The sequence below is a fragment of the Syngnathus scovelli genome, chromosome 13, assembly GCF_024217435.2.
Source record: "Syngnathus scovelli strain Florida chromosome 13, RoL_Ssco_1.2, whole genome shotgun sequence".
Lineage (NCBI taxonomy): Eukaryota > Metazoa > Chordata > Actinopteri > Syngnathiformes > Syngnathidae > Syngnathus > Syngnathus scovelli.
Window position 1 is genome coordinate 8,779,025 of NC_090859.1, and position 24,605 is coordinate 8,803,629.

The 24,605-nt window shown below is 43.1% G+C and overlaps 2 protein-coding genes across 5 annotated transcripts; one reads left to right on the forward strand and one right to left on the reverse strand.

The window, feature by feature from the left end:
- The first annotated feature begins 595 nt into the window (after nucleotides 1-595).
- On the forward strand, nucleotides 596-16,338 carry nup214 (nucleoporin 214). 4 transcript variants are annotated; one of them, XR_011088028.1, is made up of 33 exons: nucleotides 596-806; nucleotides 1,216-1,411; nucleotides 1,840-1,994; nucleotides 2,705-2,903; nucleotides 2,985-3,055; nucleotides 3,128-3,191; nucleotides 3,273-3,376; nucleotides 3,744-3,850; nucleotides 3,925-3,991; nucleotides 4,089-4,212; nucleotides 4,975-5,133; nucleotides 5,222-5,615; nucleotides 5,715-5,851; nucleotides 5,933-6,021; nucleotides 6,218-6,307; nucleotides 6,423-6,572; nucleotides 6,643-6,801; nucleotides 7,286-7,389; nucleotides 7,466-7,639; nucleotides 7,887-7,975; nucleotides 8,048-8,131; nucleotides 8,216-8,533; nucleotides 10,324-10,491; nucleotides 10,698-12,137; nucleotides 12,241-12,305; nucleotides 12,376-12,541; nucleotides 12,615-12,767; nucleotides 13,840-14,011; nucleotides 15,061-15,206; nucleotides 15,280-15,313; nucleotides 15,463-15,701; nucleotides 15,980-16,007; nucleotides 16,090-16,338. XR_011088028.1 is itself a non-coding variant. In XM_049737984.2 (31 exons), exons 1-31 carry the CDS (start codon nucleotides 765-767, stop codon nucleotides 15,497-15,499), a joined length of 5,457 nt encoding a protein of 1,818 aa, XP_049593941.1. In that variant the 5' UTR covers nucleotides 596-764; the 3' UTR covers nucleotides 15,500-15,964. The 4 variants fall into 4 exon arrangements, 1 of the variants encoding a protein (XP_049593941.1); XR_011088029.1 differs by having other exon boundaries at nucleotides 16,094-16,338; XR_011088027.1 differs by having other exon boundaries at nucleotides 15,980-16,338.
- Nucleotides 16,339-19,451: 3,113 nt separating this feature from the next.
- Nucleotides 19,452-24,459, reverse strand: fam78ab (family with sequence similarity 78 member Ab). Its single transcript, XM_049738017.2, has 2 exons — nucleotides 23,495-24,459; nucleotides 19,452-21,123 (listed from the first exon to the last, which is right to left on the reverse strand). Exons 1-2 carry the CDS (start codon nucleotides 23,836-23,838, stop codon nucleotides 20,598-20,600), a joined length of 870 nt encoding a protein of 289 aa, XP_049593974.1. The 5' UTR covers nucleotides 23,839-24,459; the 3' UTR covers nucleotides 19,452-20,597.
- Nucleotides 24,460-24,605: the final 146 nt, after the last annotated feature.

Sequence of the window (24,605 nt, forward strand, 5' to 3'; positions counted from 1 at the left end):
ACTGCAAGCAGTACATATATATTCTTTTAATTTATACATATTTTATTCATGTATTTTGTTACACACCTGCTGACAAGCTACATGTAAAGCCGTAATGTAGTCGGAATTCAAAAGAAATGTATGTCTTCGATATACAGTATTTTAATCAGAGATTAATGATGTTGGATTGAAATATACAATATTTACTACATTTTATTTCCCGCCGACATTATGTTATGGACATATACGTACTCGGATGCGCGTCTCTGGCATCAATTGTTCATCCTGCTATTGTAGCTTGAGAAAACATTCCTTCAATTTTGTTTTCAATGATTAATATTACAATTATTACATATACATTAAAATGCAGTAATTAATCACATATATTTTTAAATCCTCTTTCTTACAAGAGTGTCCACCTTCCTTAACAGATCACGTAGTAAGTCTGTTCAAACATTTCTAAATCAAAAAATAATCATCAATAATACTTTTACATTATTTACGTTTCTGATTTTTATGTGCATAAATGTGTATTATTACGATAGTCATTATATGTCTTGACCGCAAAAAAATAAATAAAAAAAATAAAATCATTTCTGGCATCGATTGTTCATCCTGCGTTCGCTGTGACGTTTACGTCGCTCTTTTGAAATCGCGTGGACGGTGCGGTGTGTTTGCGTCTGTCAGGCGAACAAATGTTGCACCCCTCGATATTTTGACCCAAGAAAAGGAGTATTTAAATCTAGAGGCTTATTTGAGAAAGTTTTTCATCTGCATGCTTGAAAATGAGCGACGACACCGACTCTCCTCCCGAGAGGGAGATGAAGGTAACCATCTTTCGGCATTTCTTGGATTGCTTAGCAAGAGCTAGCTGGTGTTTGCTAGCATTGAAACACTCAGTTAGTCAGACTTAACTTTGTGTTGTAATGAATGAACCGTTCCTCGACAGCTTTTATTGAGTTATTGTTATTGTAGATTAAGCAGCATGTAGTATTTAAGGGAACATTAAACTCGTCACTCGCTAGCTAGTGTTTGCACACTTTTTCAAGCTACATCCTTCGCATTCCGTTTTAAAAAGATGATAAAAGTCTCCCCATGGAATTTGACTTTTCCTATTGTGATCTAAGTGCTGAAAATTGTATTTCTTGGACATGCATTTAATCTGATGAAAACCAAAGGAGGACAAGCGCTTTAGAAAATAGATGTGTTTTATGAAAGTATACTTCTTGCTTCCAGGACTTTCAGTTCCGCCAGATGAAGAAAGCCAAAGTTTTTGAACCTTCAGGCGAAATGCCGAGAGAGCGCTCCAGCTTACTGGCTGTCTCTAACAAGTACGGCCTGACGTTCGTCGGCTCGGGTGGGCTGTTCAAGGTCTATCGCACGGAAGACATCCTCGCTGTTGACAAACGGGAGGGCAACTCCAACACGATAGGTATGAATGGTCCTAACTTCTGTGATAAATTAAACCTACGAGTTTGATTTATTGCATGACATGCTCATAACTTGTTCCTTGATCATTTTACAAGTATGTAAAATCAACTTTTCCTTTTGAAATGAATGGAAGGGCCATTAATTAAATGCAGCTTCCAAGCAACGGCAAATTTTAATAACGTTTCAGAAAAATTGATGAAGTGTAACGTACCAAAACATTTTGAATGTAAAAGATTTCCACAACATTTATTCCTTAAAATAAATCCACATTGTGCTGCTCCTTTTTTGCACTCTAGGGGGAAGTATAAAATTGACAGTCATGAGCAGAAAATAATAACACGCCTTAGGGGTTAAAGATGAGCAATCCAAAAGTCAAGGTACCACTGCATGTTTCTTAATTGAAATCAACATGTTTTTATTTTTCTTTAGTTGATGGAATACCAGCATTGGTGGAGGTGAGGTTGGATTCGACGCTGCATAACTTGGCTCTCAGCAGCGACGAACTTACTTTGTCTGTATGCGCCGTTTCGGAAGAGGCAGCATTATTCGCCAGCTTTTACGACGTACGCACCTTCGTTAACCAGGTAAGCATCACAAGACCAACACACTGTGACAGGAGACTGAATAATAAGGCATACAATTTGGATACTCCCATTAGGAGGGGGGGGCGCTAGGAATTCACTGGGGAGCCAAGGGGGCGCTAGTCTGAAAAAGTTTGGGAACCACTGCTCTAGACTTTGTACTACGTTTCACACAATAATAATGATGAGTAACTAATCAGATATCTCTTGTGCATACACTCCAACAAACGTTAAGTAGATGTGAGATAACTTGCATGAAGTCTACTTAACCAAACATTGAGTAAAAACTGTCCCGGTCAACAACAATTCATAAATAGAAACTACAAGGTATAATAGAGAAAGAACTTCTCTTTAGCTAAACAAAGAACAAAGGTGTTCTGTTCATAACTAGTGAGGGCCTCTCACAGATAAGACAAGGAAGGGAATATAAGAACTCCCTAAAACCTGGCAGATGTGTTGGCCTTGAGCGAAGGTATGAGACCTCCGGTTCAGGCCGGCCAGCGCTTCTACAAAACTAATTATCCTGACACACTGTAAAACCTAAAACAAAAGACAATTACACACTTTACCATATGATGTTAGCTTAATGCTACATACAATGCCAAACACATAGGAAGGAGGGCAACGTCAATTGCATTTCCCTTGTAAATAGCGGATATTGACTGCACAGTATGTAAAGTTATGGTTTGAATGCTATTTTGTGCTCTTTTCAGGCGCGACCGCAAAAGTTTCCTTTCGCCTCGTGGCAGCCAACAGTGCCCTCAGGGACTCTGGTACTGGACCTCAAGTGGAATCCTGTTCAGGCGTCCATGTTGGCCGTGTGTCTATCCGATGGCAGTATGTCCATCTTGGAAGTTGCAGACGACGTCCGAGTTCAGGCCACTCTCCCCGCCTCGAGTGGTGTCACATGCCGTAAGTAAGGCCCTTCGCGCTGCGTTTGACCATGACACGGCTGCTGCTTAGTTTTGGCTTCTTTGTGATGTCATTCCCCAGTTTGCTGGAGCCCCAAAGGGAAACAGGTCGCCGTGGGGAAAATGAATGGCACTGTCAGCCAGTATACTCCAGTAAGTCAAAATATTGATTAAAAAAAAAAAAAAAAATGCAACTTTTTTGCTAACTGACTTTTTGACTAAAAGGCCCTTGAGGAAAAGAAAGTAATTCCGTGCCCCCACTTTTACACCTCTGATGACCCAGTCAAAGGTAACTTAGTTTCTATATACACGTGTCTTCCATGTATGTCATTTCAAAATAGTCATCATAACCGCTTTGTTTTTCTCACAGTTCTTGACGTGTTGTGGTTGAGGACGTTTTCGTTTGCTGTAGCCTACGCTGCCGCCGACGGCTCCCCGGAGACCCCACCCGAGCTCGTGTTGATCACCATCCCTGTGAGTATCTGAATTATTATCTACTGTATGCTGAGTTTGTGAATTGCTATTTTTGGCGGGAGGGTTCTTTAGTCAGCTTTGTTCTCAACATTCGTAGCATCACATCACACGTGCTGTTACTACATGTATTTAAGCGTCATTTAGCAATTTTTTTCAAATATTTCAAATGTTTTTTTATACATACATATATAAATCTTACAATGTGAAACTGCAATTCAAAATTTGAGTTGCCAAAAAAACGGCGGCTGAGGTTCATCCACTCATGAAATGTTGGCATCAAGTCAAATATATTCATCACAAAAAGTGTCAATCACTAACTTCTGGCTGATGCTAAATAGAGCAAATTATTCTTTTGTTTTTACAACAGAAAAAGGATGAAAAGGTGGAAACAAAGTACCTGAACTTCAGTGACACTGTGTATGGCTGCTGCACGGAGCGACAGCACCACTACTTCCTCAGTCATATAGAAGACTGGTGAGTGTGACTCAAAATATCAATATGGAGAATATGTACTTCAACCATTTTGCAACACGGTTTGCTTTTCTCAGGAACCTTGTTTTGGCCGCGTCTGCAGCCTCCATCGAAGTCAGTGTCATCTCCAGACAAGATGAGAAGGTGCCTCATAAAGTGTCCATTTTATCATTATGCTCTTCTTGTTCAGTCACGGTGACGTTGAAATATTGGGGGGGGGGGGTTTTGTTTGTTTTTTAAGATCTGGGAACTGTGGATGCTGGAGGATGCTAGCAGGGCTGAATTGCCCGTCTCCGAGACCAGTGAAGACACGCTGCCCCTCGGCTTAGCCATCGACTACACCAGCCAGCAGGAGATCCGCATTAGTAAGCGTCTACTGCTCTTTGACTCATTAAATGCCAAGAATGACTTAACTCGTCTATTAGAATCAATTCAATGTGAAGTTGTTGTTGTTGTTTTTCTCCCTCATTTTGCTCCACCCCCTCTTTTGTTTTCACTCTTTCATGACATATTGTCGACATCACTTGTCAAGGCTGGGCCTTCCTGGGGAAAAAAAAATCAAAAAGCAACATGCACTTTGACCTGACCTCTATAGAGGTGGCACTTAGTAGGCTTAATCTCGTGCCTAGCGTGTGTGTCAATTCTATTTAACGGCCAACACACCCTCTGTAATGAGCCCGAGCCAAAATCCCTCATGTCTTTGTCACTGCAGTGCTCGACAGAGTTCACGTAGAGAATAGTAATAAGCATCCGCCTCAACAGATATTGACGCACTCCGTCTCGTCGCTCCCTCTTGTCTTTAAGAACCTGGACTTTCTTGCGGCATTGTTGACACGATAAAAATTCAATGTGCAACAAAAGAGAGAGACGTCACATTGAGAGATGGGGGGGAAAGTAAACGAGGCGCTCATTAAAGATGTCTCACAACAAACAACAAAGCGGCTCCAGACGCCCTTGCTGTGGAATGCTGATGAGTCTCTCTCGCTCTCTTAATCTCGCTCTCACTCTTTCTTTCTTTCTCTCTTGCAACGCCTTACTTTCATTGTTTAATTTTCAGTAAGACTTTATTTCCCTCTAGAAGTGTGATTGGTTTCTTAATGCATTTAAATTGCTTCTCTTTTATGAAGGCGATGAAAAGACGTTGCCGCCTGCTCCCACTTTGCTCATGCTGTCGACTGAGGGATTGCTTTGCCCTTTTGCGCTGTTAAACCTCAACGCCGGTGTCAAGCAACTAATTGCACCTTGTGTCGCACTCCCAACGGAGGGTGAGAGACCCCCCAAGCCAGGTGGGAAAGTCACAAATACACACCACAGAAAATAAAGAAAAAAAGTGAGTTGTACTGCATGTTATTGATGCGACTATTTGTTCTTCAGTTTCCTTGGCAACGCAGCCCCCAAAATCTGCCACTCCTCTCCCGTCTGCCTTCCCAAACCTCGCCGTGACTTCAGTGGATGTCTCGTTATCTATTGCGCCCCCCTTTAGCCTTAGTCCCACAGCCACTTCATCATCATCATCAGGCTTCGCTTTCTCCTTATCGTCTGTCAGTGGCAACTCGGCCCCTCCCGCCTTCTCCTTGGGATTGTCCAAACCTTTCGGCTCTGGGGCCTCAGGCTTCACGTTCGCCGCCACCGCCAAGCCTCCATCCAAAGCCCCAGCGGCGCCCTCTGCATTCTCTTTCAGCACCCCCTCAAATAAAGTCACAGCCCCGACGCCTCAGAACCTTGCCACTCCCTCTATACCTGCAGTTACACTCAATTTGAGTGACAGGTGAGGTATCCTTATATCCTAACTGGCAAAACTAAAAAACGAAATATACGATTGAACTAGAGACGGAAGCAGTTTTCCAATGACATCCGTTTTCCCCAGGTGTTCAGCTGTTGAACCTCCAGTAGCCCCTCCGTCGTCTTTCTCCTTTGCGCCATCTGTGCCCAAAGGTATAGTCTCAAACGGAAGGGTGGCTGCCCTCCCTGCTGTTACCACCGCTAAGACAGCCACAGTGTCAAGTAAGCACAAAACGTAACTTTCCATATTTCCTGTTCTTACCTGTTGCTCATCTCATAACGAGTTGTTTTCTTTCCTCATAGCCCCGGTAAGTTCAGTTCAAACTAGCACACCACCTGCGGCACTCCAAAAACCTTCGCCAGCTCCCCAGGGCCGCATCCAAACCCCACAGGTGTTTTATTTTTATTTTTTAATCAATCAACTATTTATGTACAAGCTATGAAAAAAAATATATAGCACACACAGAAACAGAAAAAAACCTGAATGTTTTATTATTTTCTTCGTAGTCCTGTACACGACTGTACTGTAACATACTGCCTTGGTCAGTAATTTGGAATAACAGCTGATTTTCTGACTTCCTTTTGCAGGCAGTTGGAGTCGGAGTAAAGCCAATGGAGAAGCCGCAACCTCAGCTAAAGAAAGAAACTGATCCCATCATGATTGGAATACTGGAGGAGGTATGGTCGAATCTTTCTAGGGAACTTGTCTATGATTTTTATTGTATGCCTTTTGACACTTACTAGGGAACTTGTCTATGATTTTTAATTGTATGCCTTTCGATGCTCTCGTCAGATTTCACACTTCCAAAAGGAACTGGAGGATTTAAAGGCGAGGAGCTCGATGGCCGACTTCAAGGTTGGAACCAACGAGGAAATGAAAGAACTGAGGAAAGAGTCAGAGGATCTGAATATTTTCACCCTGGAGATTAAGGAAACAACAGAGGTAATTTTTTTTAAATAGAAATTTTCATTTTACGGAATAGTTGGAGCCATAACAAAATTGTTCTTTCCAGTCTCTGCACAGTGACATCGGTACACTGAAGACCACCTTACTGGAGGGCTTTGCCGGAGCGGAGGAAGTTAAGTCCCAGAGCGAGCTCAGCAGAGATCGGAATTACAGACAACTGCTGTACAAAAGACCCCTGGACCCACGCAGTGAGGAACAGCTCAAGGTGAAAACACATGACCATATTCAAAATAAGTCCTCAACTATCAAGAATAATGCAGCTAATATATTTAAGGGCGTCTTATCAAACATCAGTCACAGAGCATCCATATCCACGCTTAGCTGGCTAGCACAAGAAGCTAACCTGAGCAGTCAGTGCTTTTTCCTGTCAAGCAGCACAAACAGATGAAGTCAAATGCTGAAACCAGCCACAGAAAATCTTAATCAAAGTTCTTCATACATAAAATCTGGCTGATTCCACCTCTGGCTAAAAGTTATATAAAGCCAGCTGGCTAACTATTGCAAGAAGCTAATTTTAAAAGTCCAGATCTGCCCTGAGTACCCATTCTTGTCAATCAGCACAAACTGATGGACAAAAGACAAGATCCAAATGAAAAGCCTTTGTTCACAAAAATGTTCGATGCAAATGACGACATTAGTCACTGAAGATCCAAATCAGTTTTGTTTTTTTCCATTTGCTTTCTGTGTAGGAGATCCGCCAGCTCTACCAGTACGTCATGTTTGCTGTGGAGGACGTCAACGGCGTGCTTGATGTGGAATGGGAGAAACACCTGGAGAAGAAGAAAAAAAAGAAGTATGTAAAAAATCGCCCTTTATCATTTAGTGACTTAGCGTTAGCATTACCACTTCATCACATGGCACGTCGGCAGGCACATGGTGGTGCCTGGGCGCGAGGGTCTGTTCACCACGCTGGCCAACAACCTGTACATCATCAACCAGCAGAAGAACAGGCTGGATCAGATGGTCAACGAGCTCACCTCGCTGCACCTCTATAACAAGACGGACGCTTCTATGGCTAACCGCAACAAAGCCACCACCGGAAGGTCGTATTTGCGTTTCTCAAATCCAGATTTCAAAATGTAGTCTCATAAATGACATAGGAGAAAAAAAAAATTCATGCAAAATGACATTTTCTGTGAATATAACAACACATTGCTTCGAATTGGAAAATTGGTTTGAATTTAAAAAACGCAAGTGAATTGAATTGTTTCACTTCACCTGTATTAAAAATACAAATATTCCCTTTCGAAGTTGAGGTTATATTTTGTTGTTGTTGTCTTTTTACAACAGTATAGAAAACGAGCTTGACAGTTTAAGGGATGCCCTGCTGAAGGCCCGACTGGACACCACCTCTCCTAAAGCCAAAAGCCCATCACCAGGTAGAAATTATTGCACAGTTAAATGTATATTACTGACAATGGAAGAGCTCAAAATGTCTGTGTGTTTCTCAGTCAAGATATCGCCTGTTAAACAGTCCCAGCTGCGGAACTTCCTCTCCAAGGGCCACATGCCCCCGGTTCGCTCCACTGCACCAGGTACTCATTCAGGCTAAAAATTAGACTGAGAAACTTCTCTGATATATCACACTTTGTCATGAATTATTCCTTTTTCTCTCCAAGCCAACCTATCCCGCTCAGCCTTCCTGTCGCCGAAATACTACGAAGACCTGGATGACATGAGCTCAACCTCGTCCCTTTCTCAGTCCATGGAGCCTCATCTGCCTCACTTTGAGGTGGAGGAGGAAGAGGAAGAAGAGGAGCTGCAACCTGAGCGCCTCCCCATGGCAGCCGCTGCCGCTCCTCCATACCCTCGACACCTTACCGTGGTGAGGACCCCCTCCATCCAGCCTGGCTTTGGAGCCATCCAGTCCACACCATTGGCCAAAATGCAGTCCGTGGCAGACATGGGCTTTATGTTGAGTCCTATCGCCAGCCCGAGTAAGTAAAATATTGTGATATTACCATTTCACACGTGCACACATTTATTTGATATATATTTATTATATATACTATATGCAGCAGATTCTTTTTCCTATGTATTCAATGTTCTATATACAGTTAAGGACAAAATTATTAGCCCCCTTTTGAAAATGTCATTATTTTTCGAATATTTCCTGATTCCTACTTACTAGAGCAATGAAATTTTAGCACAGCATTCATGAGCATATCTGATTTATTAGGAAACCTTTATTACACATAATTTTGCTCAGAAGCAGAACATACAAAACCCAAAAATACCATGGTCAAAATTATTAGCCCCCCTAACATCAATAGTCAATTGTGTATCCTTTTTGCTGGACAACAGCTTGCAGTCGTTTTGTATAGTTCTCAACAAGCTTAAGACAGGTCTCCTGAGGAATTGCAGCCCATTCTTCCTTGGCAACTCTCTCAAGTTCCTCCAGGTTTGATGGTCGTCTGGCGTGAACTCTGGTCTTCAGTTGTTTCCATAAGTTTTTGATGGGCTTTAAATCTGGGGTTTGTGCAGGCCACTTCAGAACATTGACTCTTTGCTCTTCTGAAGGTATTCCTTCACCATTATCGATGTATGTTTCGGGTCATTGTCATGCTGAAACACAAAACGATGACCAAAACCCAGCTTCGAAGCAGACTGTTTAAGGTTTTCCCTCAAAATCTTCTCATAATCTTCTTTCCTCATGATTCCTTCTATCCTGACAAGATTCCCAGTGCCAGCTGCACTGAAGCACCCCCAAAGCATAATGCTCCCACCTCCGTGTTTCACAGTCGGGACAGTGTTGTTAGGGTTGTATGCTTCTCCCTTCTTCCTCCAAACAAAGGCAACATCTCAGTGACCAAACAGCTCCAGTTTAGTCTCATCTGACCTCAGAACACGCTTCCAATATTGATCGCCTTTCTCCATATTGTCCCGAGCATACTGCAATCTCGCTTAAAGATGTCTCTTGAAGGAGTGGAGTTCTTCTTGGTCTGCACCCTCGCAGACCATTTCTGTGCAGGGCTCTTGTGACTGTCTTCCTTGAGACATCTATTCCAGATTTCCCCAAGTCATTAACTAGTGTCTTGGCAGTTGTTCGTGGATCTTTCAATTTCGTGGATCTTTCAATACATCTCTGACTACCTTTCTTTCCAAAGATTTTGAAATCTTGCGCTTCCTGCCTCTGCTTTTGTTGTTCTGTACTGTGTGAATTTCCTTTAATTTCTTTATGATGCTTCCGACTGCAGTTCTTGAGACTTTGAATTGCTTTGATATACTTGTATGACCTTCTCCTTCCTTGTGAGCATCAACAATTATTTTTCTTAAGTCAAGACTAATTTCTTTTCCTTTCACCATGATTGCAGACTAATGTGAACCACAGGTAAACTTCAGCCAAGCGTAATATTGAAAGCAACCTCTAGATTTGATTTCAGGTCAATCATTGAGAGCTTGGCAAAGTTTTAACAACTTGTTAGACCAGTGTTTTGGAATATAACTCAACAGATCAACCATTACTCCCAAAGGGCTAATAATTTTGATCATGGTATTTTTTGATTTTGTATGTAATGTTCTGCTTCTGAGCAAAATTACGTGTAATGAAGGTTTTCTAATAAATCTGCTATGCTCATAAATGCTGTGCTAAAATTTCATTGCTCTAGTAAGTAGCAGTCAGGAAATATTCAAAAAAAAAAAAAAAAAAAAAGACGTTTTCAAAGGGGGGCTTATAATTTTGTCCTTAACTGTATGTATTGTTTTTCCCTTATCCTTGTCATTTCAGTTCCCACCAATAAGATCAACCTTAGCGGCGCTGACAGCACTGCACTTGCCACCAAAACGGTCAAGCATGGGGCACCGTCCACTGAGAGGACCGTGCCTGTCACCATTCCGGCTCAACAGGCCGCCGCCAGCGCTGCCCTTCGCAGGCTGATGGCCAATCAGAAACCGGGTAAAGCTAACATGCAAAACTCTTTGGTTTTTGTCACTACAAATCTATTTATTCCCAATTGTCATGCTTTTTTTTAAATCAAAATTTAAGATTTTTTTTTTGATTTAGCACTTGTTGAGTATAGGGGGTGCCTACTCGTATTTTGTTTTTATATTTAATGTCAGCAGCTGCGAGTGTCATTTTGCTTTGTTTGTTTTTCAATTCAGTGAAGGATGTCAGTGAGTTCTCCTTTGGAAGAAATGGCAAGTTGATATTCGGTCAGACTGTCGAGGAGCCGTCAAAGTCCGTTTCTCCTTCCCTAACTGCTGCCCTGTCAGCCGCACAGCCGCCATCTTCTGAATCACCTGTACCTGCTCCTACTGTGGTTTCTGCAACTCCAATACAACTCCCTAAAACAACTGGAGGTGAAACTTTAGGCAGTTTCTCTGGGCTACGTGTCGGTCAAGGAGAAGAAGCAAAGGATTCCTCTACCAAACCTACCCCTGCAAACACTGCTTTCACCATGGGAGGTGTTGGAATCGGCAAAGCAGCGGTACAGTTCAACTTCAGCAGTGATCAGAAGTCTGCGGGAGACTCTCTGGGAGCTGACATGTCTAAGTCCGGTAGTTTGTTCAAACCTCCTGAGACCACGCCAAAGCTGACCTTCTGCGTGACCACGGCCAACGTCCCTGCCTCGGGGCTGCCCACGTCTTTCAGCAGCATCCTAGCGGCCCCCACAGAACTAACGGAAGACCCCAAACCAGCCCCGCAACCTTCAGAGCTCCCATCATCTCATGAAAAAGAGCCTTCTCCAGAGCATTCTATCGAGGGTGTCGCACCCTTAGAAATGTCTTCCCCGGAGCCGGCCACTGTCAAGGACGCTGATCCTGTTCCAGATGCCCCTGTTTCAGTCCCAGCAACGGAGGCAACACCCCCGCCGGCTCCAATCGCCACGGCAGACACTACTCCAGACGTAACGTCGGCCACCCCTGCGGTTCCTGCATCCCAAGTAGCCCCACCGACGTTCCAGGTGTCCGCTTCTGAGAAGCCTGGGTCCATTTTCACTCAACCCACAACAACGGAAAGCAGCTCTACTGCTGTGATGCCCGCCATCAACACGACAGCTGCTTCTGAAAATGCTGCCAGCCCGGCTGCAGCCCCTGTGACCAGCACCCTGGGGGAGGCCACCCCCACTTTTTCAGTCGCTACTACCACCGCTGCCACCACTGTGTTTGGACAGCCGACCGCAACCCCTGCAGTCTCAGCGGCCCCTTCGGTGTTTGGCTCGTCCACCTTCGGCACATCGACCGGAGGCGGTTTCGCCGAGCCTGTTTTCGGCCAACCCAGCGGCTTTGGCCAACCTGCGAGCAACACCGCAACACCAAGCGGCTTCTCTTTCGGACAGTCTGCATTCGGAGCAAGCGCTAGCACCGCCACCACCGGAGGAGGAGGCGGTCTTTTTGGAGCAGCCACGCCAAGCAACGCCAGTTCCTTTTCTTTTAGCGCCAGTACGAACGCCAACACGTCCAGCGGCACTGGTGCCGGACTGTTTGGACAGAGCACCACCTGCGCGTTTGGACAGAGCTCCGCCTTCGGACAAGGGTCTCTCTTTGGGAGTAACACCACCACATCCTCATCTGCAGGATTCAGCTTTGGTCAGCCGTCAGGTAGGTTTAGTCTCGCTGTATGCTTATATTAGCAGGTATCTTACACAGACAGATAGACAAATGGGATTTTGTTATTAACTTCAAAAACCTTTCTGTCCTACAGGCTTTGGATCAGCTGCTTCGTCTGGGTTTGGCCAGCAAGCCAACACGGGGAGCGTATTTGGACCGGTATCACTATTTTCTCTCTTAAAAAAGAAATAATTTTCAATCTGCATAGTGAGTATGACTTTTCTCTCAGCCGTCGGGTGGAGGCCTGTTTGGTTCCAGCGCCGCCAATGCAGCAGGTTCACCAGCCGGCAGCCTCTTCAGCGGCCTAGGAGGCAAGCCGAGCGAAGACGCAGCCAACAAGAATCCATTTGGTCCTATTGCTTCCACCGGAGGGTTTGGACAACCTGCTCAGACCGGTATGAGACGTTGGCTGTCACCTGTCTCATGTCCCCTTAAATTTTTTCCAACCAACCTATTTTTCCCCAACAGGTACTCCCAGTCTCTTTGGTGGTACCGCTGCTGAACCCATAGGATTTGGACAGGCCTCCTTTGGGGAGCAGAAACCCAGTGGGACCTTCACTTCCGGTGCAGGGAGTGTTGCTTCCCAGGGCTTTGGATCCTTTGCTAGCCCAGCAAAACCAGGTACTGTAAGAATTCAGTGATAGTCCTGTTACAGTGATGAACCCGTCCATTGGCCATCTAACGCAGCACCATTTTTTTTAACACTTGCTCCTCATTTATCATCTGAGCTGCAGCAAGTGTTATCTGCTCAACCCAGCCAGGCGTAAGCAGGCTTAGTCTGATCATCTGTCAGGCAGTGTTGCATCATTTTACATGTGAATTACTTGCACAGACATTTCCAGTTCGATACCTTTCTGTGACTCATCCCATCTCGATCTGTCCCAAACTGCCGCAAATAATAAAATGGTTTCGTAAACGGCAATAACGTCAACACCTTGCGTCTATCCATGTCCTCTGCCAATCAGGACACGTATTTTTCTTTTCTCCAATCATTCATTCAAAATGTCTCGCTTAAGTAGCACTAGGGTGTGTTTGATTCCGATAGCTTCGAGCAAACAAAACATGCTTAGAATTAGAATCCGCCCAATAACCTCATTTAAAAATTGCAACATGAGCGCCTATCTTTTAATGTTATCTTTCAAAGCAGCATTGTTGGTCTCATCCCTTGAGCCACGCCCCCCCCACATTTTCAGCTGGATATTAGCACCCGCCCCAAGCCTCCACGCCGTAATGCCTGATCACTCTGCTACATGGAGCCAATGTAATCTTGTTACATTAGTGCAATCAATTATTTACTGGGGCGTGCTGGTAGGCGCGTTGTAATTTCAGCACACCCGCCGTCAGGCCCGCTGCAACTTGCACATTTCACACCATGAGACGCTTGACAAGTTTGCATCCTGGCTCGCTACGAGCGAACAAATATCTATTAGTATTTTTTTCCCTCTCTGAGCATTACCACTAAATATCCTTTCATCAAAATTAAGTTGGACTAATACATTTTTTAAAAAATCCTTAAAAAAAAGTAATTAAAAAACAAAAAGTCATGTTTGTCCAAGAATAAAATTGTGGAGTTTCCATGTCCTTCCTGTGCATGCGTGTTCTTTCTACCATTCCAAAAATGTGCATTTTAGGTGAATTCATAGGCTGATGCCGATTAAGTGTAACAAACTAACGTTTGTGCTTCGCAATTCAGGCGGCTTCGGCAGTGCACCGGTGTTCGGGAGTCCCCCAGCCTTTGGCACGTCACCATCATTCGGCGCCACTCCGGTATTCGGCACCAGTCCGTCCTTCAGTAACACCATGGGCTCCTCCGCCGGCAAAGTGTTTGGAGAGGGTACGGCAGCTTCCAACATGGGCGGATTTGGGTAAGAATAAATAATTATGCTCTTTCTTACAGGGAGTCCTCGGTTTACGATGGCGTTCCATTGTTAATGGCGGCAGCATAAGAATTTATACAAATTTAGAGTGTGCATTAACGTCCATCACTAAAATCATAATAGAGAAAATATTACTATGAGAAGCGCCTTTTGGACATAAATTAAAAAAATAACAATTAAATGAAGAACGCCAAATTGCACTCACTGTTGAACAGTAACACTCCCATTTTCATTAGATCGGTTTTCATGACCACAACCCAAATTTGTGCTGGAGTAGATTATTCCCCTCTGATAATCTCACTCGCGGATCACGCTGCTGGCGGATTAAGTCATCTCACTTCCTGTCCCACTCTCTGGGTTTTGCATACTCGCGGATCTACTTGCTGATGAGTCGGTGGGCACAAGTCCTGCGGGGGGGGATTATCTGTTGATATTTTAACCCCCAACCTCTCCCCCATCATTGTATGCACCATCTGACACTTTGCTCGCATTGTTTTTGAAAATCATCTAAATGTATGTTGTATATTATCGTCCAATAAATGGTGGGTTTAATCCAGGCTTGGAAGATTTTTCTCATCAGCCCCTCTTAAATCCTCCAAGCTGTACACTTTGTAACAAAATAAGCAAACAGACATTTGACGTCTCCATAGCTTGCAAGGACGAACTTTAGCAAGCTGCACTATTTCTTGTCATACAGTACACACAAGTAGACCAAAATTTAAATCACAGAAGACTGTTGGTTCATCTGCGAGTCAACTGGCTAGCCAGTTGGTGGCTAATGGCAGAGGCTAACACCGCTGTCTTTATTCGGTACTGCTTTTTGTCAGATAGCTGTACAGATGGCCAGACAGAAGATTTGAATCAGAACACTTTGGTCACAAGAATGTGTGTCAATGCAAGCTGAGAATCCCATCAAACTGTTCACCAGTTAGTGCCATAAGTTAACATTAGAAGTGTACTACATCTTCACTCAGTGCTTCTTTTGTTAAACGTTAGTTGAAGGTCTGAATCATTTTTATCTTACTTTAACTCCACAGTTTTGCTTCGCCGTCCAGCGCGTCGTCTTTTGGGGCACTAGCCAATCAGAGTGCCCCGTCATTCGGGGCTCTGGCCCAGCAGGGACCTGGTTTTGGGGCGCAGCCTACCGGGTTTGCAGGTTTTGGACAGCAGCCACAACCTGGAGGTGACAACTTTTCCTTCTTGTCTTTGCATCATCTTTGTGTGCGCACTGTATAACATTGTATTTGTGTTTGTAGGGTTCTCAGGAAATACCTTTGGCTCCACAAACCAGTAAGTTCTAACACGAACATTTTTTTTAAATGCTTTCCATTGTTTTTAAATACAACCCTCCTTACATTTTAAAAAATGTCTCGTGTAGAAATAAACATACACACAATTGTTCTTACGTTGACATTTCAATAACGTCTTGTTTCTTTCAGATCAAGTTCCCAAACGTTTGCCGGTTGGCGAAGCTAGTTTTACTACACAAGCTTTTTTCCTGTTGCTAGGAAAGGAAAGTCAAAAAAAATTAACAAGTTTTATATTACTTTCCTTGATTAAAAAATGTCACATGACACAAAAACATTTTTGTTTGATTAGATTTTTTTTTTTCAGTTGTTTACTTGCACATACAGTATAATGCTGTGTGCTCTGATTCACTTTGAAGTGTTCATTGAAGGTAAGCAACCTTTTAATAATTACATTATTGCCTTAAAGTGGCAAATTTGATGGTCTTCATTTTAATGTTGTAATACTGGGGTAGAAAATATTCGGATTATTCAATATTCAGTGTTTTGAACTGAAAATGTCTACAAAGAAATTTAAAGGAACTGAAATGGAAAACCTATTTTTACTGTGTCAACAACTGTCGTATATTTTTACGTGGAAATGAATATGTTCAATAACATTTTTTCATGTAATTAAAATGACTTTTTTTGGTAATGTTTTTGTCTACAGAGCTACCTCAGAAGGGCAAAAATGTCATGTAAGAAGATCCACTTATTACTCCATTTATTCCTTGGTGGTGTTTATACTGAGCAGTGACACTGAATAATGACTTTTTCCAGGCAGAGTTCAAAGAGGCTTTCCATGCCTTTCTGATACTACCCCCAAAGGTAGAATATTCCTGGGTCGACTTTGACCCCGCCCCATTCTGTGTCATTCCTACGGGAGAATATTAGCCGTTTGATTTCAGCCTCCCTTTTTGTGCCAGTGCTGTTTATACAAATCAACGACACGCACAAATTAGAATACCTCTGTTAGACCTTGACAACAATCTCCAAAGGTGCAGTGTAAATTAAAGTGGCATATCACTGTCCGAGCGTCCGACCGCACCTTGCTACCCAATCCAAAAGGCATTGCCGACCGAGGCCATGTTTGGCATTTGGGGAATGTCGAGGTCATTATACGACCTGGGCTCGCCACCTGCCAAAATGTTGACGCCCACATTCCCAGACGGTTTCAAATGGATGTGAAGAGACTGGCGCAAAGTCAGTATTTTACATATCCTGGCAGTGTGTAAAATGTTACCAATTTTGGGTAAAAATGACTAAACGAGCACCATCGCCTGTTTTTTTTTTTTAAATGATTGTCATATTCTGAGATGCCTTGTAGCTTAATTTCATATTTTTTTTTGCCGAGTCAGTAATTTTGAATGAATTGCACACATCTCGCACATTTGCCAGTGTATGTAAACTTCTGAGCACTGCTATCATTGAAATTCATCAGATGTGTTGTCTGTTAGAACTTCAGCTAAAGTCTTTGACCGTATTAAAACGGTTTGTTTTTCTATTTGCATAATACCTCAAATGTAAGCAAACTAATCTATAGCCACCAATACTTCTTTAATCCTCGCCCTCTCCGTGTCAACTTTGTGATGGAAAATGCAGGAAAGTCTCACAGACACTTGAGAGGATGACAGCTGTCATTATGGAATTCCGATAAAAATAGCCTCACCACGCGCCAGCCAAAGGCATCCACGAGCTCCACGTGAACGTGATCAACCCCCCCACCACCACCACTTTAAACTCCATTACTGCGTTTCCTCATCGTCTGCCAACAAGCCATTATTAGCCTCTCAATATCATTTCAAGATCTAAACGAGTTGCTTCCATCTTAATTTACTTCCATCACCACCATTGAATTTCTCACTGAGGTGTTATTCTTGTAACACAGAATAATTGCTTTTCACCGTTGGTTGTTTTGTCTTATCAAATTGACAACTAATATTAATAATCGAGTAATCGTTTAAAGCTATGGCTTAAAGTAAACTTGTCCAAATCCACTGATTTCATCCTTTCAACAATAAGCATCCTCTGATTTCTGTAATGGTTCATGAAACTAGACTGAATGTTTTTTTAACCAAAATAATAACCTTTGCTGCCCTTTGTAGGAAGCAAATTCTAAATTTGACCGGATTATGTCTGTTTACCCTGTTTTAGTAAGCATGACCACTCAGCTGTAGGCAGCATGCAGAAAAACAGGAAAGGATTTACTTTGAAATCAGCACAGAATCCGCAATTGTACACATTTTAATTTAATTTCACACAGCAAAATGTTTTCCAACAAACACAAATGTCAAAGCTCGTTGAGATCAGTCCTTGAATGACAAATGGTCCCATTAGAGAGTCACGGTGACATTGGCACCGTTGCGGTATTAATAGCAGTGTCTGGTGCCAAAGATAGTGAGTGAAGTGGTGATTATTTTGCATTAATATCAGTGACAGGTGGCCAAGTGTGAGCTGTGCTAATAAAAGTGAGAATGTGATGCTCTGGAATGCCACCAGGATAGCATTGAGCCCTGGCTGCACGCTTCCAGCAGCTAAGCAGGAAGCCATAAACACTCCCAAGTGAATGTTGGGTCATCTCGGTCTCGGACGTATGTGGATCTATTTTGTGTGATAACGCTACTACAAACCATGTATCATGCAATTTTTATAGAAGCAAATGTTTTGCATAAAAGCGTTTAATTAATAATTCTGTTTCATTGTCATGTTGCGATCAAATATCTTGTTTGCTCTGACAATGAAAACAGCTTTTGTGTCAGATCTCATTAGATTATTCAAAGTATTTTTTTTAAATTAATTTTTTTCCGCTCTATTTGTCTTACATGAACGCCTTCTTTTCTTGTGCTATCTTTCCAGCACAAAAGGAGTTACAAATAGAACGGTCGACATCTTATCCAGCAATGCAAGAAGTGCCCTACATCGTCAAGCTCGTAGTAGCGAAGGTGGCCTCGGGCATGCGCATATAATGCATGGAACCTTTTTCAATTCAGCGCTAAGAGGCTAAAATGTGGTGCTTTTGTGCAAAGCTTGCTGAAATAGGACATTGATGGTTGGGATAGCACATCCACCTATAGCGCAATTAGCCTTGAGGAAGGTAAAGACAACATAGCTCAGGTTCTTGCAGGTTTTACTCGCTGATGATGTCAGTGTTTGAAACGTGGGTGTCATTTTACAATGAAACACAATCTAGTGTGTGTAAATGAGTGCACGCCAGTGTGTGAATATGTGAGTGTCCGAGAGTTAAGGAGTGAATGTTTTTCTGCACCATGTGTGGTCCTGCATGATGAACAAGGCCCACGACAGATATGACCAACCTTTGGTGGTGGTGGTGGTGTGCATTAGAGAGAGCATGATGATTCAACAAGAGCAGTCAAACTTGCGTTGGCCTAAATCCCTCCAACGGGGGTATTAAAACACACACACACACGTTCAGGTTTAGGTTACATGTACTCCAGTTGACTACTACACTGAGTAATCATCCAAGGCCTGCAGTAGCCTCGTCGGGTGAATGGGTCACATGGGCCGTCGCGACTTTCTGATAACATCAAGCTACATTTAATTTGGTTTTTGTTTTCAGGGGCATAGCTTGCTTTTGGTGACACTAAGGTACTCCTGTATTTAGGTTCTATGGTGACCATGGATATTTGCTGATTAGCATTTTGATTCCCGTCTTAACCCTCGCAACTCGGCGAGACGTCGCAACCTCAACTAACTGTGGTTGCCCCTCGTGGCCAACTAGCTCACCCAAAAGTCACACGGTCGCCTCCATGTGTGGTGTCCAAGTGATCTCATTATGTCGGGAATACCCCGCTAGCCCTTCTTTTCTTAACCCTGCTTCGCCAGGATGGCCTTTGAGTCAGCATGAATCTCACTCAGCCATGCGAGAGCTTGTTATGCAATCATGCTAATGTGGCCCACTAGCCTCTCAGCATCAATGGACTGTTTTTTTTTTTCTTCAATTGACCTGAAAATAGCATAAAGTAAAAATATATCCCGAAAAACAAATATACAATCCCGAAATTGAAAAAAAATCGGAGCACTTGTAGAATAAAGGATATTTTGAAGAAAAGAAGGAAAGTCCGATAAATTTAAAGTCAATATGAGAATAAAGTTATTTAGTTAGAACAAAATTTGCTCAAGTCTGCAAAGATAATCAGTCATTTATTTAAAAAGGGTATAGTAATAAAACATCCATCCATTATCTTTTTGCATCACTGTCAACATTATGCTAACATGTAAAAAAAAAAAGAAAGCAGGGAAGCATGTTTTATTGCTACATTAATAGCTGCTCTTTGTCATTGAATACATTGCAATTATTTATTTTTTCTCAAACATTTAAAAGTCCAGTCCTAGATTTGGACTCTTGAAAGGAAGACCAAGGACATTGGGGCAAAATGCTGCCTTGCACTCATTTTTAAGGCTAAAAGGGTTTGGACGGAGCGGAACGCGACATACACGTAAGGCAGCATGGATTGTGTAACACAACAAAAACACAAATGCACTCTCCCAGCCTATAAATAAAAACACACGTGCACAAAATCGATGCATAATCATAGTAAATACTTAAAACTCCACACAGAATAACTCAATTAAAATTTATAACTTCCTTTAGCACGAGCCAGCTTGAAGGTAGAAATGTTGTGATTTGTTCAGTCCGGTTTTTAAATGGCTCAACCTCTGCCGCACCAATAAAAATGGTGGTGTTTTTTTTTTTTCTTCACAGCTTCTGCAGTTCTATTGAAAACAGGAAGACAGGATAGACAACCCTATTTCACACAGATTGGCGGCACAAAATGCCGGCCACATCCGAGTCGTAACAACTTTACCACCGATACAGCATCCCGCAATCAGACAATTAGGTGTTTGACATAAAATACTCATGAGTTCACACAAATAGCACATTTTTTTCAATCTCTGTATCGGTACAAAATAGTATCTTGGAAATAAAAAATAAAAAAACTGAAAATGAAGCAGTGCAACGCAAGCTTTACACACAGGCATCCTCTCAATTCTGGTATGGCTCTGATACACCAAAGTTAGTTAGATCAAAAATAACCCAATTTTGGGTCAGAACCAACCAATTGCCATCCCAACTTTTTATGCAAATTCAACTCAAAAAGTCGGATCAAATTGACCCAAGTCAGCTCAGCCCATTGTTGGGTTATTTTTGACCTACTCATATCACCTCAGTGCAACAAAGCCACGGAAGAAAGGCATAAAAACACTGGCTTTAGGCCATTTGAAAAGAGCTAACGTTGATACTGTTTTGGTATGAAAGGTGTGTGGGGTTAGTATCTAGGTGGGATCACAACCTCAGGGTCTCCTTCCTGCGGACGCCACATGAGCATCTGGGCGTCATTTGCATTGGGCTTGACCAAGGCGTTGGGCGGGATGCTCTCGTTCTCGCCCAGAATCTGCGGCTGCTCCTGCGCGATGGGTTCCAGGAGGACGGCCCGCTGACCCAGTGGCTTTTCCGGGTCCACGCGGATGAGGATGTGCATCCTCCAGCGGATGGTCTGCAGGATCATGGTCTCGTCCGTAGCCCTGTTGATGGCCACCAGCCAGGTGGTGAAGCTCTGGTTACGGTGGATGGCGGTGAGCTCGGCCGCGTTGCTGTCGCTGACTGGCACAGCCCAGGTGATGCTGGGTTTGAAGTTGTCGTTCATGCTGACGGTGAACTTGCTCTCCTTCCGTGTGGGGCCCACGATGGTGTACGTCTCTGTGGTGCTTCCATACCAGGGGTAGTTGACGCCATCCGAGTCGCTGATGGCCTGGATGTTGCCGTTGCGAAGATCGGGGAGCTCCCAACTCGACCTGGAAGACAGACGGAACCAGGTGAACTCGATTTCCATAAATGGGGCCGTATCGACTGAGATCCTAAATTGTGGATGCTAAAAGTTAAAAAAGTTAAAGTCCCAATGATCATCGTCACACACACATCTGGGTGTGGTGAAATTTGTCCTCTGCATTTAACCCATCCCCATGTGATTTTGATCCATCCCCTGGGGGAGAGGGGAGCAGTGAGCAGCAGCGGTGCCGCGCTCGGGAATCATTTGGTGATCTAACCCCCCAATTCCAACCCTTAATGCTGAGTGCCAAGCAGGGAGGCAATGGGTCCCATTTTTATAGTCTTTGGTATGACCCGGCCGGGGTTTGAACCCACAACCTTCCGGTCTCAAGGCGGACACTCTACTACTAGGCCACTGAGCCATAAACCATAAATTGTATGTTTATGGTTTTTGAGGCAGAAAGAGACACTGCAAGCACCAAAAGAAGTTTTGTAGTGATGGAATTACTAGTGTTAATGGAAAAGGCGAATAAACATACTGTATCCAAACCCCCCCGCCCCCCAGCTGTGCTGAAGAGATGTGTGAGCAGCAGCCACATGACTATCTGCCTGCTCGGCCTCACGTCCATGTTTTGTGCCACGGGGCCAGATTATCACATCAGGCATGACAATTGCTCGCGTGTGTGCAGTTCACTGTCCGTGTGTTTATGAAAACTCATTTCATCCTTCCTACCACATGCCACCCAAACAAATAGAACACTTCCCTCATCCTCTGTATTAATGCTGCCATCAAAATATGAGTAAACATATTAAATTAATTCAGTAAACAAGCATTCATTTTGTAAACACAAATTTGACAGCATGTAATAACAAAACATACCATGAGTGATAAGCAAGGCCGCCTGACTTAAGATCCTTGGCCATTATTGCTCACCACATGGCTCTGCCTCCGCAGATCGATAAATTTCAACTTCCGATTTATATCAAATGAATTCCTATTGGTGTCTTGAGCCTTTGGTGGCTGACACCGCCGACAAATACTTTGCGTGCAAGAGGAATCTCCGCCCAAAAAAGACCACCCCCCTCCCCCACACACTCCCACCCTTACAACAAATGTTTTCAACCCACTGCATGCTTATTTCTCAAGGGAAAAGTAAAAATATTACATGAAAAAAAACTTCATGATTTTATAGAAATAAAGTCAACACATTGCAATAACATTTGAAATACTGAGTAAAAAGTGGTCATTTTACAATAATAAAATATTAGATTTTCATAAATACTTATAGTAATTAATTATAATATAATATATATATATATATTATATATATATATAAAATAATAATAATTTGGGTTATTGCTGTATAGACTTAGTAACAACAAAACAAATTAATTCCCTTGCTGTTATTTCCAATGGGGGCAAATACATATGTTTTGCTAGATACGTGTCAAGGGTGTGTGCATATGTGTTATTTTTTGATTAGGAGGAACGTGTGTCTAATCTTAAACGTTCAGCCCTTCGCTGGTCCTGACGCAAAGTGAGATGATAAAGGCATATTTTCAGCCCACTTGTGGTCGCCCCAACAGGATGTCACAGCTCACATTTGTTCCTCACTTTCAAGAGAGCACAAAATAGCACCTATGCGACACCACCGAGAACACTTGCATGCCAACATTAGGAACATTTTAAGTTTGACCAATAAAAGCTTGTCTAATGTGGAATTTATCATGCCTTGCAGTTTATAAATTATTTTTTTTAAATCCTTAGTTGCTGAACCTGTTATTCATAAATACTATGTGTTATGTTAATTTTCTATATACACATGCATAATTTACTCTTCTATTCTGTTATGGGAATCCCATAGTAACTCTTCCCAAGACCAACTGGTTTGTGTTTGTCAAGACAGAATATTTCTTTTTAACTCAAACACTTACACAAATGAGGATGTGAAATTGGATGAATCAGCTCAAATGCAAGTACTTGGTGTCTCAACATTGGGCAAAAATGTTGCCACTCCTATGATGAAATTGAGAAATGTTGGTAGTTTCAATCCGATCTTGGTTTGCAAATACAAAAATGCTGTTTTATATTCTGACAAAACAAAACAAAACAAAACCTTACATCAGTTCTCAAACCTTGTACAGCGTATCACCTAAAAATATATTTTTTTAAAAAGCGCTCCAAGTAATGACCAGTATTAAAAGACAGTAGTATAGTAGCTCTAAGTGTTCATCCAAAAATAATTTTGCATGTTGCTATTTTTTTTTACACTGTGTAAATATAGTGTCATTGTACAAAATTGTTGAATACAATTGATTGGTACCAGAGTGAGTTTGAGAATGAGTGCCATCTTTAGTTGAGTACATTAAGCGGATTGACACATTTGTGATACTCACATCCCCTTGCTGCCGTAAGTGTTGTAGAACTCCATGTGGTTGCAGGCTTGGATCCATCCGACAGTCCACGTCTCGTTGGCGGCCACCGGCGGCACCAGTACTAGGGCCTGGGCGCGGAAGTACGGCGTGCGGTAGCGCAGAATGACGGCGGACGACTCATCGATATTGGTGGGGTTGGAGTCGATGGACGCGTTCACCTGCAGCACCGCGACGCCGTCCCGGAAGGTTTTTGGCTTGCACGCGATGCTCTGGAGGCAGCCCATGGCGCTCGCATCGGGGAGCCACTCAACGACGGTCCACAACAATACGATCCACGGGAGCGCCTGCGGAGGGGGGAGACGCATCGGGGCGACGGCACAAGTCACCGGCCGCTGGGTCCGAAAAAAAGCCTCGTTGGAGCTCAAATGGGGGAAACGTGCGACTTTGGAGAAGGAGGTAACCAGATCATATGATGTGGCGTGCGAGCTTGCGCATAAACGCCACCAAGAGAAACTTGGAACGCTTTCCTTAAAGTTGCGTGAGAGTTAAATGAAGGTTAGCACTATCATAATAATTTGGCGTCAATTTTGAAGGAAAAAAAATACTCTGCCGATGGTGTCCTTTTAATCCTCACTTGGCTCAGTCAAGGCATGAATTAAAAAAAAGCGTACCTTTTCTCATGTACGATGATAATAACATCGAAATACAGTTTCTTAAATGCAACTCATTTCCCACGCAAAGAAAAAAGCCACTGCGCGTCCGCAACTCGCATCATGCGCAAGGCACCACCGGTTCCAACTACTACTTGCAACAAATGCAAATAAAATGCCGATAGTGGGGGCTTAAAAATTAATAAATAAATAGCGGTGTCAACTCTCGCCGAGCAAAAAATGAGACAAAGGAGGTAGAGGCTGAGTCCGAGTTGTCGTTGCAGCGCGACTGCTGGTGCAGGTTCACCCGCTCGTTGGTCTCCGACTGCTTAACCAGGACAGTCGCTGGCAAGCGGTTTTATAATGAGCTTACAACGTCATTTCCTAGTGTGAGCGTGGGGCATGATGGGAAACGTAGGCACAATCAAACATTCTCAAAATTACTAATTATTTCAAGTAGATATACGATTTTTAACTCGTAT

Coding starts and splice junctions, on each gene's coding strand:
- fam78ab (XM_049738017.2), bottom strand. CDS start 23,838: ATGCGTCTCCCCCCTCCGCAGGCGCTCCCGTGGATCGTATTGTTGTGG. Junction 21,124..23,494: donor ACTTACGGCAGCAAGGGGAT/GTGAGTATCACA, acceptor TCTGTCTTCCAG/GTCGAGTTGGGAGCTCCCCG.
- nup214 (XM_049737984.2), top strand. CDS start 765: ATGAGCGACGACACCGACTCTCCTCCCGAGAGGGAGATGAAG. Junction 6,573..6,642: donor AGATTAAGGAAACAACAGAG/GTAATTTTTTTT, acceptor TGTTCTTTCCAG/TCTCTGCACAGTGACATCGG. Junction 14,012..15,060: donor TCCAACATGGGCGGATTTGG/GTAAGAATAAAT, acceptor TTAACTCCACAG/TTTTGCTTCGCCGTCCAGCG.